The sequence below is a fragment of the Sphaeramia orbicularis genome, chromosome 13 (assembly GCF_902148855.1).
Source record: "Sphaeramia orbicularis chromosome 13, fSphaOr1.1, whole genome shotgun sequence".
Classification (NCBI taxonomy): Eukaryota; Metazoa; Chordata; class Actinopteri; order Kurtiformes; family Apogonidae; genus Sphaeramia; species Sphaeramia orbicularis.
Window position 1 is genome coordinate 36,518,521 of NC_043969.1, and position 13,424 is coordinate 36,531,944.

Below are 13,424 nucleotides of genomic sequence, written 5' to 3' on the forward strand. Positions count from 1 at the left end.
ATTTTTATCCAAATTAAAGGCACAGTAGGCCAAAAAGTAAGGGCACCCCCATTTTTTATATAAATTGAGATAAAATCCGCCTTCTGGATCAGATCCGGATCAGCCTTTGAAATGTGATAGAGGACCCCATTGTCAATTCCTGAGTTAAATTTCATGAGTTTTGGTCAATAATTAAGCGAGATATTGGGAAACGAAAATTTTGGCCCCATTTACCACAATGTTAACGAAAATTTCAAAGTGATCCAGAATCCAGGATTTCTTCCGGATCACCCCGAAAAGTTAATCATTTCTTCCTTATCCCATTTCCAACAAACCCTGAAAATTTCATCAAAATCTGTCCATAACTTTTTGAGTTATGTTGCACACTAACGGACAGACAAACAGACAGACAGACAAACAAACCCTGGCAAAAACATAACCTCCTTGGCGGAGGTAATAAATAAATGAATACATTAAAATCAACTAAAACTAAGGCTAATTTAAAAAAAAAAAAGTAAAATATATGTCTAAAATTTAACTTTAAAATACCTACATAAAATAATGGCACATATTTACAACCTAACCTAACCTATACACAGTAGACGTATATCACGCAAAACTGCAATGGAAAGACCTTTTTTTGCAACTAGACTCAGGTGAATTAAAAAAATGGATGTTGATGGACGTTACAACAAGCAAAAAAGAAGGAGAAACATGTGTCGGTATGTGTGGACACACCAGGAAACCCAATCATTTTTTAATTTAGTACGAGATAGAGGGGTAATATATAATAATAATGAATATATCTGTAAATCAACACCATATTTACGTTCGTCGCCATGTTTATGGAATGACTTCTCGTGTCATCTCATGATAATAAATAAACAAATCATCGCATTTGTGATTTAATGGAAAAACCAACATTACGCACTTCTGTTTTTTCGACATTTAGTAAATATCGGTAAAGTTTTGCACAGATGTCCAATGGGAAAGCAACTAGTGTCACTTGCACACTTATCAAAGTCACCTACTGCACACTTGTTAATTTATTTATTGTTATTGTTGCAATTTTTTTGGTCATTTTTAGTCTCTTAAACACATTTTTGTATTTTTTATATTTTTATTTTTCTATTGTGTTTAATGCATATTGTTCTGTGCTGCTGGACATTTCCCCTTGGGGGATCAATAAAGTTTATCTTATCTTATCTTATCTTATCTTATCTTATCTTATCTTATCTTATCTTATCTTATCTTATCTTATCTTATCTTATCTTATCTTATCTTATCTGCATTGGAGTTTCTAGTGTTTCAGATGTTTCTCTTCATTTAATCACACTGATTGGTCCATAATGAAGATAACAAAAACTCTGACATTATGTGTCTTTAAAGAACAGTCATGCACACACATTTAAGAACCAGCATTTATGTTTCAATGTACTATGTCTCTATAACATAATCAACTGAAATGTCCATCAAATAGGCCCCAATTAATGTAATTCTGGAAGATTTGAAATGTGTTTGATTAACCCTTTCATGTACAAATTATGAGAACCTTAGTCGAGATTTTTTTCCTGAGTGTTTTTATTCCTCTTTAGGCATGAAAAAACAATGCAATTGAATTTTTTTAATAAACCTGTTTTTATGAAGGTAGATTTGTTTCTTTATTGCTTTAACTAAAAAAAAAATTTCAATAAAAAAAGTGTTTGAATGCAAAAAAAAAAATTACGATCCAAAAAATTGCATTTGAACAGTTTTTTTTCTTTGAAGTGAATTTTTTTTAATCGATTTTTTTAATTATTTTTTTTTAATGACATTTTTTTTTTTTTTTTGGTTAAAGCAATAAAGAAACAAATCTACCTTCATAATTTTTTGTGGGGTTCCAAAAATGTCCACTCCGCTAGACACCATGTGTTTAATTTTTGAATATCAGAAAGTGATATACAAAATCACATTTTTAATGCAGCTAATCTGATGTTTTCTCACATTTTATCATACGCGCAATTTTTATTAGCAATTGATTTACACTCAAACATGTCACTGTAGATCAGGTTTATGAAGAACAGCAAAGTTACAGTAATGGTATGAATGTCAGTGTATGGGATGATACATAAGTGTCCACTGTGTTGGCTGATATGGAACTGAAACAACAAAACCCATGAATATACAAGAGAACAACTGTAGAATAACTGTCCACTGGAGTGACCACTGTGCAGGAAAGGGAAAGTATGACTCTTAAAATAATGGGATTTTGCAGAAATGCTCATACCGGTGTTCTCTTTGGTGTCGCAGCTGGATGTCATGGCATCTCCGAACTCCAAAAGAGACTGTGGGCATGTCTCAGTTGAAGCACTTTTGTGAAAAGGCCACACAATCCTTTCGTCTCTGACCCTTAATAATTAAACACTTCAGCTCTTTGTATACGAAAAAAGGGAGTTTCCAATCCAATTCAATCCAACTTTATTTGTAAAGCACTTTAAAACAACCACAGTGGACTGAAGTGCTGTACAGAAAAATAAATAAAAACCAAAATAAAGAGTAAAATACAGAATAGATTAAAACTAAATAAATAAAAATACAGAAGAATAGATAAAACCTGAAAAAAAGAATAACATACAAGAATAGAAAGCTGTATTAAAAACAACAAATAAGAACAATAAACCAGTACCAAATAAAACAACTGAATAAAAATAATACATTCAAACATCTCACATGGTTTCAAAGGCCGAGGAGAAAAGATGGGTTTTAAGAAGGGATTTAAAAACAGAGAGTTTATCTACATGTTATAAATATTGTAAGAATTTTGATCTGCAATGATGTAAAAATGCAGTTTCCTGTCAGAAACCAGAGAAAACTAAAAGAAAACTTAAAGTTTGCTTGTAACTCACCTGCATTTTATATGAAAAAATTTTGATATAGATCGTGAATCGACCTCAAAATATCATCATATGCTCTTTTTCATCCAGATAGCTCAGCCTTATTGTAAACTGAGCTGATGCCAAGTGAACTTTTAGAAATATTAAGACATTTCAAAACATAACAAACTGAACTATTTTATTTTTGTGTGAATATGTCTTCAGAGATTTTGAGTAAATGTTAAAAAAAATTCTTATTTTATTCTGTTGTCACTTCTATTCCTATTTATAGCTTCAAAAGTTACTGAAAACACTGTAAATTATGTGCAAATGGATTTTGAAACATTAGTGATCAGTATTTTTGCTTTTGTCCCTTTTTGTCTTAACAAAAACAAAAAAACAAGTGTAGCGTTCTGCTTCACAAACTCGTGTGTTGTTTTACTTTCATATCTCGATTCTGCAGAAAACAAGTCACGGTGCATGCAGCTTTGAAGATTAGATTTACCTGAAATGAAATATCACATTTTCTTCATTGTTTTTGTTCTGCATGGACTCACTACACTGCAATCACTACAATCAATGCATGTGATAATTTTCCTAAAAAATTAAAAAAAAAAAAAAAAAAAAGTTTATACCAGACTGGAATGAAATGTGCCATAATGTGATAGAACTGATCATGTTCTGAGTCCTACATCAAGCGATACGGGGTGTGGCGTGATTGTGAATTCAACGACAGCCTTCTCCTGCTCCGACTTTATTAAAAAGCACAGATGGCACCGCAAACCGGGAGCAATCTGATAAATAGTGTTTCCTTGGTTTTGTCATTCTGTTTAGCGGGAAAGGAAACTGCCAGGATAAATGCTGTCAAAGAATCTACCTGCAGCAGCTGAGGGATTCTGCACAATAGGATTCTTCAGGAGCTAAACTGCACCATCTCTAGTGATGGCTGCCTTTGCTTGCCATTTCATTTTTTTTTTGACTGTGGAGAGAGTGTATATATATATAAATATATATGTATATAAATATAAAAAAGCAGAAACTTCCTCTCACCCCACTGCTTTGTCACAATCCTTCAGAAGGCAAAGTTGTTGTTTTTTTTTTTTCCCTTCCCTCTCTCCTTTTCTCTCTCGAGCCTGAAAATAAGCTGCAATATAAATAAATAAATCTCCTCCACACAACAGTGGAAAACCGCAGGGCCTCCCTCTGGAGTGCTCAGTGGCAGTTTAAAAGCCCGTTGTTCGCTTATTCATAGAAGCCGTTTTCGTAGGTCGTTTTGAAATGTTGTACATGACCTCCTGACTCTGATAGCTGGTGTTTCCCTGTAGCCACAGCGTGTCTTTAGGATAGCACAAGTTGTGTCAAAAAGGAAATGCCTGGAGCTCATATATGCAGTATGACTGACACAGGTCAAATAGAAGTAAGTAGTAATGTTTCCAAACGCCCGCTGTAGTAAATGAACATGGAGGAGCTTACCAAAACTCTAGGGATTTTCATTTTTTTATTATTTTGGGAGTGGGATTTTGAGTTTTTGCTGTCAGTATTTAGTATGTGTCAAACTGAGCCCACACAACACAGAGGTTTTATAGACTTGTACTAAAGGTCAGGGTATAATCCAAACAGCTGGTGTGATTTTTTTCTTTCTTTTTTTTGTTTTAAGAGAAAGTAAAGTAAAGAGTACATGGAAAGAAAAATCACCTTAAACGTATAATGCCAAACGTATCCTATTTGATACATGAGTTTGGAAGCCTTCTACATGATCAGTGTGATAATTTTTTTTCTTCAAAAACCTGATGTATACAATTAGATACATGCAATACACAGATAATCCACCAGGGGGGAGGAATTCATTCATCAGAGGCCTTTCCAGTGACACTACAAGACTGTCATTAATGAGGAAGGAGGAAGAACTTTGACAACTTTGAAAAGGAATTACCAATTTGTTAGACATGTTTGTGTTATATTATGGTTTTGTTTGTTCAAAAATAATAATATTTGAGCATTGAGACCTGATGTATCAAATATAATACAAAATTGAAACTCATCCATGGAAACTGCTATTTGAAAAAACGTTTTTTTGGTTGTTCAGAAGGACCAATAAAGGCTCCAGTTTCAAAGAACTGGAATTTTCTGTCAGTGATTTAATGGTTCAGGCTTTACAGGGTTAACTTATTGGAAAATATATCAGACCATTTACAAAATATGATAAAAACTGCTTTTTGGGAGGTACTGTTAATGGAACTAGGTCCTGTATTATATATATGTTGTTTTTGTTTTGTAATTGTGATGAATGGTTTTTAGTGTTTTGTATTGTTTTTTTGTTTTGTTTTGTTTTGTTTTGTGTGTTGGTGTTTTTTGGTCATATGTGTATTACAGTATAAAGACAATCGTGTTGGGTGTGGACTCCAGGAAGAATAGCGATGGCCTAAGCCAGTGTTTTTCAACCTTGAGGTCGGGACCCCGTTTGGGGTCATCTGGAATTCAAATGGGGTCGCCTGAAATTTTTAGTAATTGATAAAAAATAATAATTAAAAAAAACTTACTAATAAAAAATATATGGTGATTTAACAGAGACAATCCCAATCCATAAAAGACATGACAAACTGTGAAGCTGAAACTGAAGCACTGTGGTACTGTTTATCTGTCAAATGTTCATTGTGGTCAGTTTCAGATGCTGCAGCTCTTTCATAATTCATAGTTTGAGTTCTTGTTTGTTCAGTATTAATTGTCAGCCTTGTAAATCCAAACTGGACTGACTGTACATATCCTGACCAAGAAAATAAAATTCTCCCTTTGTGCAGTAATCTACACCTGGCTTTTCTGCCTCCGTCCATAATAATATATATTATATAGACTAAATGTCGTCTAAAATTAACGTTTATCTGCAACATAGTATAGCAAACTATTACATGATCAAAAACAAATTAATTTTAGCAAAAAAATTGCCAGAAATTTGTGATGTCAAAATGGGATCACGAGCCAAAAAAGGTTGGAAACCACTGGTCTAAACCAAAGCTAATGGAGATCCAAATAAATGAAATGAATAAAAGAATAAAGCGAAGACTAAAAATGGATGCCATACATGACTGATTCACCCACTGCTTCTTTCACATGAGCTCAAACTGAAGATATGCTCTGTTTTTTTTCCCTTTTTCCCCATTTGTATCCAGGTTACAACTGTATTCAGCTGATGGCTATTATGGAACATGCCTACTATGCAAGCTTTGGATATCAGATTACAAGTTTCTTTGCCGCCTCCAGGTAAATATCAGTCCATTTTTAAGCTTTCCTTTTCCACTGGAAATCCTTTCTTTAAGCTACAATTCTTGGAAAACACTGTTTCATGCCTTATTATCCAAACAAACATGACAGTCTTCAAGTCTACCAAGAAGAGGAGTCTTATTTTTATTCCCCTTTTTTTTTTTTTTTTTTTTTGTATTTTTGCATTTACACCAGTTACCTGCCAGTCCTATCTACCCTTTAACACAAATGCAAATGGCTTCAGAAAAAAACTGATGTAGGGTTCAGCGAGTAACTTCACGCTATCATCAAAACAAACTGAGTGAGCAGCTTCCCATTTAAAGAAGAAGGAGGAAAAAAAACAACAAAAAAAAAAAACGGTCACCTCAAATGAAGGTTAGGACGTCTGACACCACCATTAATCTCTCTGTAAATACATTTTCTGTTAATCCAGAGAATGGAGGGAGTCGCAGATAAAGGTGGACTAGTCAGAGTATTTATCTTCTTCCAGAGATCCCCCCTTTCCTTGCTTAGAGTAGAGCATAAACCCAAAGTGTAATGTAGTGTAATTTCACCCATGATTGATCTCCCAGTGTCATTTAAAACCTGAGCGATTGAATACCGGGAAGCGGGTAATGCTGTCACCATGTGCCCTGCACTGCAAGAAAGGTGATATAGTAATAGATAGAAGGACAGACCGGATGTTATTGGCAACATATGGGATGGCTGCATGTTTTAATTTATTATTTATTTATTTGTAATACTATGTAGGGGTTTGTATGCATACATGAAGTTAGCATGTGGTTTTCTGAATTCCCCTGTTTCTTCTCAGTGATCATTTAGTATCAGAAATGAGCATTAAAGAGTTATAATACTGTAATATTGACAGCATGGGTGTCTTATATGTATCCTTTATTTAACCAGGTAAAAAAGCCTCATTAACCCTCTGGTATCCGGGTGCGCCTTTTAGGCACACTTTGCACTTTGTGTTAAAAAACTTCATATTATTTTTCACAATTTAAATAAGGTTAGAATTCAAAAGTTGTTCATTTTTGCATGATCTTTAAAATTCTGGCCACCAACTAAAATTTGCACATTGTAAACAAAAGAAAATCACAAGACTAGCATCTGTCTCTCCAAGTGTGCCTAAAACGCACTATTTCTTCCATTATAACCACTGTTTTTGATTCGAAAGCCATTCAGGCATAAATCCTGCTTTTACTGATATCTGGGCTTCATTTGAGAGGTGAGGGTCTAAATGAATTTATTAACGTGGTTAATGTTGCTGTTAATTATTGACATATGCCATGCTGAAAAAATCATATAATTTGTGATCCAATTTTTATGTAGCATTTTGAAAAAAAAAATTCATTTTTTGTGTTTTTTGCATCAAAAAATTTAGTGACATCATGATGAAAAGAGATCATTTAAAGGGTTAAAAAAAATGTAAAATGAATGATTATTTGATATATATGATGATTAGGGCAGACCTTGATTTACAAAAATAAAATCAAATTACAGCAGAAAAATAAATCAATATATAATATTTGATAGTTTGATTTATAGGTGTGCATTTTACACAGACTTGATGACAGATGCTAGTATTTTTGAACATTTGACCTAGCGCCAAAAATAATAATGGAAATTATTATGCCAGGCTGCAAAAATCAGATAATATGTGATCCACTTTTTATGTAGTATATTGAAAAAAAAAAATTTTTTTTGTGTTTTTGCATCCAAAAAAATGGTTTGTTTACAATACAAACACAGCATTTAAAGGGTTAAAAAATGTGACAATTATTGAGTATTTAGTATTTTTATTAATGGCTCAAGTTGATGAAATAGAAAAAAAGTGTAAAAGAATTAAAAACAAACTGTATGAAAATTTTTTTCACATTATTCCACAAGTGTGCCAAAATGGCACACTTGGTGCTTAGTAAGGGCCTTGCTGGACGGGATACCAGAGGGTTAAGATTGCAAATCTCTTTTTCAAGAGTGACCTAGCCAAGAAAAGCAGTATAACACACAGTTTCTGACAAGACAAGACATTATCAACACATAATACAAAACTTACAATCGATAGTGACAAAACAATCATTTGTGCACATTTAAAAAGTTACATTGACCAAGCTCATAGATTGCACGTTCCTTTAAAATAGCTTAAAATTCACGTATAGTAACATGTTCCAATAAATAAAATTATCTGTAATAACACTGCCTGGCCAAAACCCATTTGGACGTTCAGAGGCTCCGTAGTGAACATGGAAACACCGTGATCTTCTACAACATTGATTCACCAGTAAAACCCATGGAGTTGGATCAATGACGGTGGATGGAGATGTTTGTTTTATGTTCAGTGAATGATATATTTGCTGCTATCTATATATATATATATATATATATATATATATATATATATATATATATATATATATATACTGCCTGGCCAAAAAAAAGTCACTCATGCAATATTCTGCTGCACCACCTTTGGTTTTGATCACAGGAGACATTCACTAGATTTGACAAAGCAAATAGTTCAGATCCTTCCAGTACTGCAGTGGTTAATAATGTTTCAGCTGTAACAGGTTATTTAACTCTAACTGATGCAGTAAGTGTCCTCTCATGTCTCTAATGTCAAAAAGATTGGACAATGCCAGGACTGATCAGGATCATCAGGCTTGTGATGGAATGGTTCAGGGAGAATGAGACATCATTTACACACGTGGATTAGCCTCCATAAAGTCCAGACTGTATTATATACCATACTATACTGCTATATTATGACTATATTATAATGTTATGAACCTTATTGTGACACTATGTAAGCATTATGTGGCAAAAAAGATGTCACAGTGATTGTCTCCTGTAATCAAAACCAAAGGCGGTGCAGTCAAATATTGCATGTGCGACTTCTTTTTTTTTTTTTTTTTTTTTTTGATTGTAAGAGATGTATTTTTTGTCAGTTAAATACAGTTATAGTTATTTTTAGTGAATTAACCCACAAAGACCCAATGCTACTTTTGTGACAGTTCCCAAATGAATATTTCTCTCTATTTAACTTTTCTTAAGTGATTTATCACCATTTATAACAATATTATCTCCTTTATTTTAATTGTTTTCAGTGAAAATCTGGTATTTTCCCATATTTAATTTACTGATCATTTAGATGTTCATGAAAGCTCAGGTTAAAGTGGAGGATTATAATATCGAAAACAGAGAAAAGTGAAGAAAAAGTCATTTTTCAACAAATATATCATTAACTGAACATAAACCCAGTGTCTCCATCCACTGTCACTGATCCAACTCCACTGGTTTTACTGGTGAATCAATGTTGTTGAAGATGACGGTGTTTCCATGGTAACTACGGAGCCTCTGAACGTCCAAATGGGTCATATCTGATGACTATGAAAAGATGAATAACTGTATTTTACACCAATTATTTACATGGATTGATAAGAGTAGTGGATTAACAGGTATTAAACAGTTTAGATCAGCAGATGGTTTTGGTCGATGAATGTTTGTCTTTATGGGTTAAAGTGATATGAATGTTTGGTCCCTGCAAAGATTAATAAATATGCCTGTAAGTGAAGCTATGTACTATTTTTGTAGAACTGAATTCCAAAAATATAGATGAGGAATTTAGATAAGAACAGATATCAATAGAGGATGGAGGGACTGCGACATCACCCACTAGTTTCTGAATTGCCATTGCCATGTTTGGGGCTGGAAGTAACCATATTTGGACAAAAGGGGCAGAGCTACAGAAGGGACAGCAATGGTCATGGGTAGAAGTAGACTGGTATATCGGCTGGCTGATATATTGGGAAGATATGATTTTTTTTTTTTTTTTTTTTTTTTTATATCGACCTTCTGTTTTTTTGAAAGCCAATATTTGATCAGTGGTAAAAATGTTATTAGATATTTGATCAAGCACCCGTGTGGGAAGCACTTGAAGTTTAATAAATGTTGAAAGAGTATTATGTGTATGTGTATTAATAATTTTATTTATATTGCTGCATAAAAATCTTAATTATCTGAGTGTTTCAATTGTACTTTACGCTCAATGTGCTTTAAAAAAATAAAATTGGTCTCAAAAATTGACCGTAGATACCAAATTTTTAAAAAATCGAAATCGGCCTTAGAAAAACCCATACCCGTTGACCTCTAGTCATGGGCTAAATCTATGCTAACTGATTCAGTAAAGCTGTAAACTGTGCATAATAAAGAAATGTTAAAGTCTTTTTAGTAGAATCTGTTAAACAAAATTATGCTTGAGCTGTCTGTTAGGGAAATAGTGTTAAAAATAAACAGAAACTCCGGAAGTAAAGCTAGGTGTAGCAGATGTCAAAGCTTCTATTAGACAAGGGATCACCAACCCTGGTCCTTGAAAGCTACCATCCTCCATGTTCCAGATGTATCCCTCTTCCAACACACCTGATTCAAATATAAGCCTATGTTCAAGCTCTGCAGAAGCCTGATAACGACTGTCAGGTGTGCTGGAAGAAGGAAACATCTAAAACATCTGCAAGATAGCAGCTCTCAAGGACCAAGGTTGGTGACCCCTGTATTAGACCATAGATTTAAAAAAACAAAACAAAACAAAACAAAAAAAAACGATGGACCTGAGCACTTATTAGAGCACAGGTGTCAAACATGCGGCCTGTGGGCCAAATCCGGCCCGCCAAAGGGTTCGATCTGGCCTGTAGGATGAATTTGTGAAATGCAAAAATTACACTAAGATATGAGCAATCCTTTTTGTTCAGGTTCCACATTCAGACCAATTCAATCTACAGTGGGCAGGACCAGTAAAATACTATTATAATAACATGTAAGTAATGACAGTTCCAAATTTTTCTCTTTGTAAATGTAAATATTTTCATGTATTTACACTAAAACAAAGTATAATTTTGCAAAAAATGTGACTAACCTGAACAAATTTGAACAACCTGAAATTTCTGAAGAGAAGTTAGTGTAATTTTAACAATATTCTGTCTGTTATTAAATGTTTTGTGTGTTTGTAGATCCACTGTGATCTGTAAGTTATAATGTACATGTGTAAATGATAAACTGAGACAGAATATTGTTAAAATGACACTTATTTTTTTCAGTTTGTCCATGTTATTCACATCTTTTGAAAGGATAGTTTACAGATGTAAAGATTTTCACAACGTAAATTTACTTTTTTCGCTCTAAAACATAGAGATAAGTTTGGAGTTGTCATTGTTTATATTTTATTATGTTAGTATTTTACTGGTTCGGCCCATTGCAGATCAAATTTAGCTGAATGTGACCCATGAACTAAAATGAGTTTGACATCCCTGTAATTAGAGGTTCCAAAGAAATTATATGAGACTAGAAAATGAATTGACTTAGTATTTTTAGAGAAAAGCCGATATAAGCCAGGGTTTTTTGGAGCAACATCTAGTGGCCACCAGTGGTTTTACACCTGTAAAATACCTCTGCATTGGTTTCGTTTTCAGCGGGTCTCCACATGTAAGGGTAATGGTACTCTCTGAGAAGTAATTTTACATTGAAGATAAGACCTAAGTGTTGTCTTTAGTTAAGATCAGGTTCTTGAGGGATTCAGAGGTTCATGTAAAGGTTAGTATCTTAAGTTCTTCACATGTGTTGGTCTGCAGTCGTTACGGGACCCCAGAAGAGCTGAAGGAGCTGATAGACGTGGCTCATTCAATGGGGATCATGGTGTTGCTGGATGTGGTCCACAGTCACGCCTCCAAGAACACGGAGGATGGACTGAACTCCTTTGACGGCTCTGACTCCTGCTTCTTCCACTCTCCACCGAGGGGGGAGCACTCACTTTGGGACAGCCGCCTCTTCAACTACTCCAGGTATGTTATGTTGTATGTACACCGGTCAGCCCTAACGCTACAACCACTGACAGGAAAAGTGCTGTTTATATGGATCATCTCATTCCAGTGGGTCCTGTCAGTGGGTGGGACATATTAGGCAGCAAGTGAACATGTAGAGCTCACTGGGTCTACATGGACCTCCACATCACTGGGTCAGAACAGCTCCTGATCTTGTTGTTCATCCATCCATCCATCCATCCATCCATTCATCCATCCATTATCCTCCGCTTTATCCGGGGCCAGGTCGCGGGGGTAGCAGTCTAAGCAGGGATGCCCAGACTTCCCTCTCCCCAGACACCTCCTCCAGCTCTTCCGGGGGGGACCCCGAGGCGTTCCCAGGCCAGCAGAGAGACATAGTCTCTCCAGCGTGTCCTAGGTCTTCCCCAAGGTCTCCTCCCGGCGGGACATGCCCGTAACACCTCCCCAGGGAGGTGTCCAGGAGGCATCTGAAACAGATGCCCGAGCCACCTCAGCTGGCCCCTCTCGATGTGGTGTTGTTCATTCGAAATGTAAAGTGGTTCGTACCGACTAAAAGTTTCTAAAGAACAACTGGTTCTCAACCGAACCAGCATCTATGGGATCATAACATTATTACCACCTGTCTAATATTGTGGAGGTTCCCCTTCTTCCACAAAAACAGCCCTAACCCCAGACCTAGACTCCACCAGACCTCTGAAGGTATGCTGTGGTATCTGGACTAAGACCTTAACAAAAGATCCCTGAAGTCCTGGAAGTAGAGGTGGACTTGGACATGGATCGGACTTATTTGTCCAACACCTCCCACAGATGATCAGTTGTCCTGAGATTGGGATGTCCTTTCTTTTTTTTTTCTTTTTTTTTTTTTTTTGTTACTTTAGTTTATTGGGCCCCATAAATGGTAAACATTGGTGGGGGGGGGTCCATACATAATGTCACTTACACTAGCATGAAAATAAAACTGAAACTTTACATGCTTTCAACGTCCGACTCCTGACTTCTGTTCCTCTATTATACAGTGGATCGTAAATTACATTTTCACAACTTTGAACCTGTATCCATTGGACCCCTTCACTGCTCTATGGGCCCCCCACAAATGCTGGACCCCATGAATTTGTCATGTTTACCCCAGTGGCGATTTCTCATCGACTGCAAGGGAAGCTTGGCTTCCCCTAAAATTACGAAAATTAAATGGTCAAATATGTTCGGTTGTGTTGACATGTCATTAACGACAAATGTGTTCGAGCACCTTCATCTCACAGACGAGTTCATTCAGCATCAGCTTTATCACAAATCAACAGACTCGATGTTGTTCACTTCTCATACATTCCTGTTGCGCTGTTTTCTCATTCGATCTCTGCTCAGTGCATTTGTCCGTAGACGCTCAGCGTCCATGCGCTTCAATGGGACTGAGTGGAACAGTTTTTTTCATTGCCTCAAAACTGGACGGTAATTGGATAAATGCCACGATGTTGTCCCGCCCCCGGACGCTCAGCGTTTCTGGGGGTGA

The 13,424-nt window shown here is 35.5% G+C and overlaps 1 protein-coding gene across 1 annotated transcript in view; it reads left to right on the forward strand.

Moving 5' to 3' along the window:
* Positions 1-13,424, forward strand: part of gbe1b (glucan (1,4-alpha-), branching enzyme 1b) — a 323,593-nt gene that overhangs the window by 76,197 nt on the left and 233,972 nt on the right. Inside the window, exons 6-7 of the mRNA XM_030152339.1 lie at positions 5,999-6,089; positions 11,708-11,917. Of these exons, the coding sequence (XP_030008199.1) occupies positions 5,999-6,089; positions 11,708-11,917 (301 nt within the window). The remainder of the gene's footprint in view (positions 1-5,998; positions 6,090-11,707; positions 11,918-13,424) is intronic.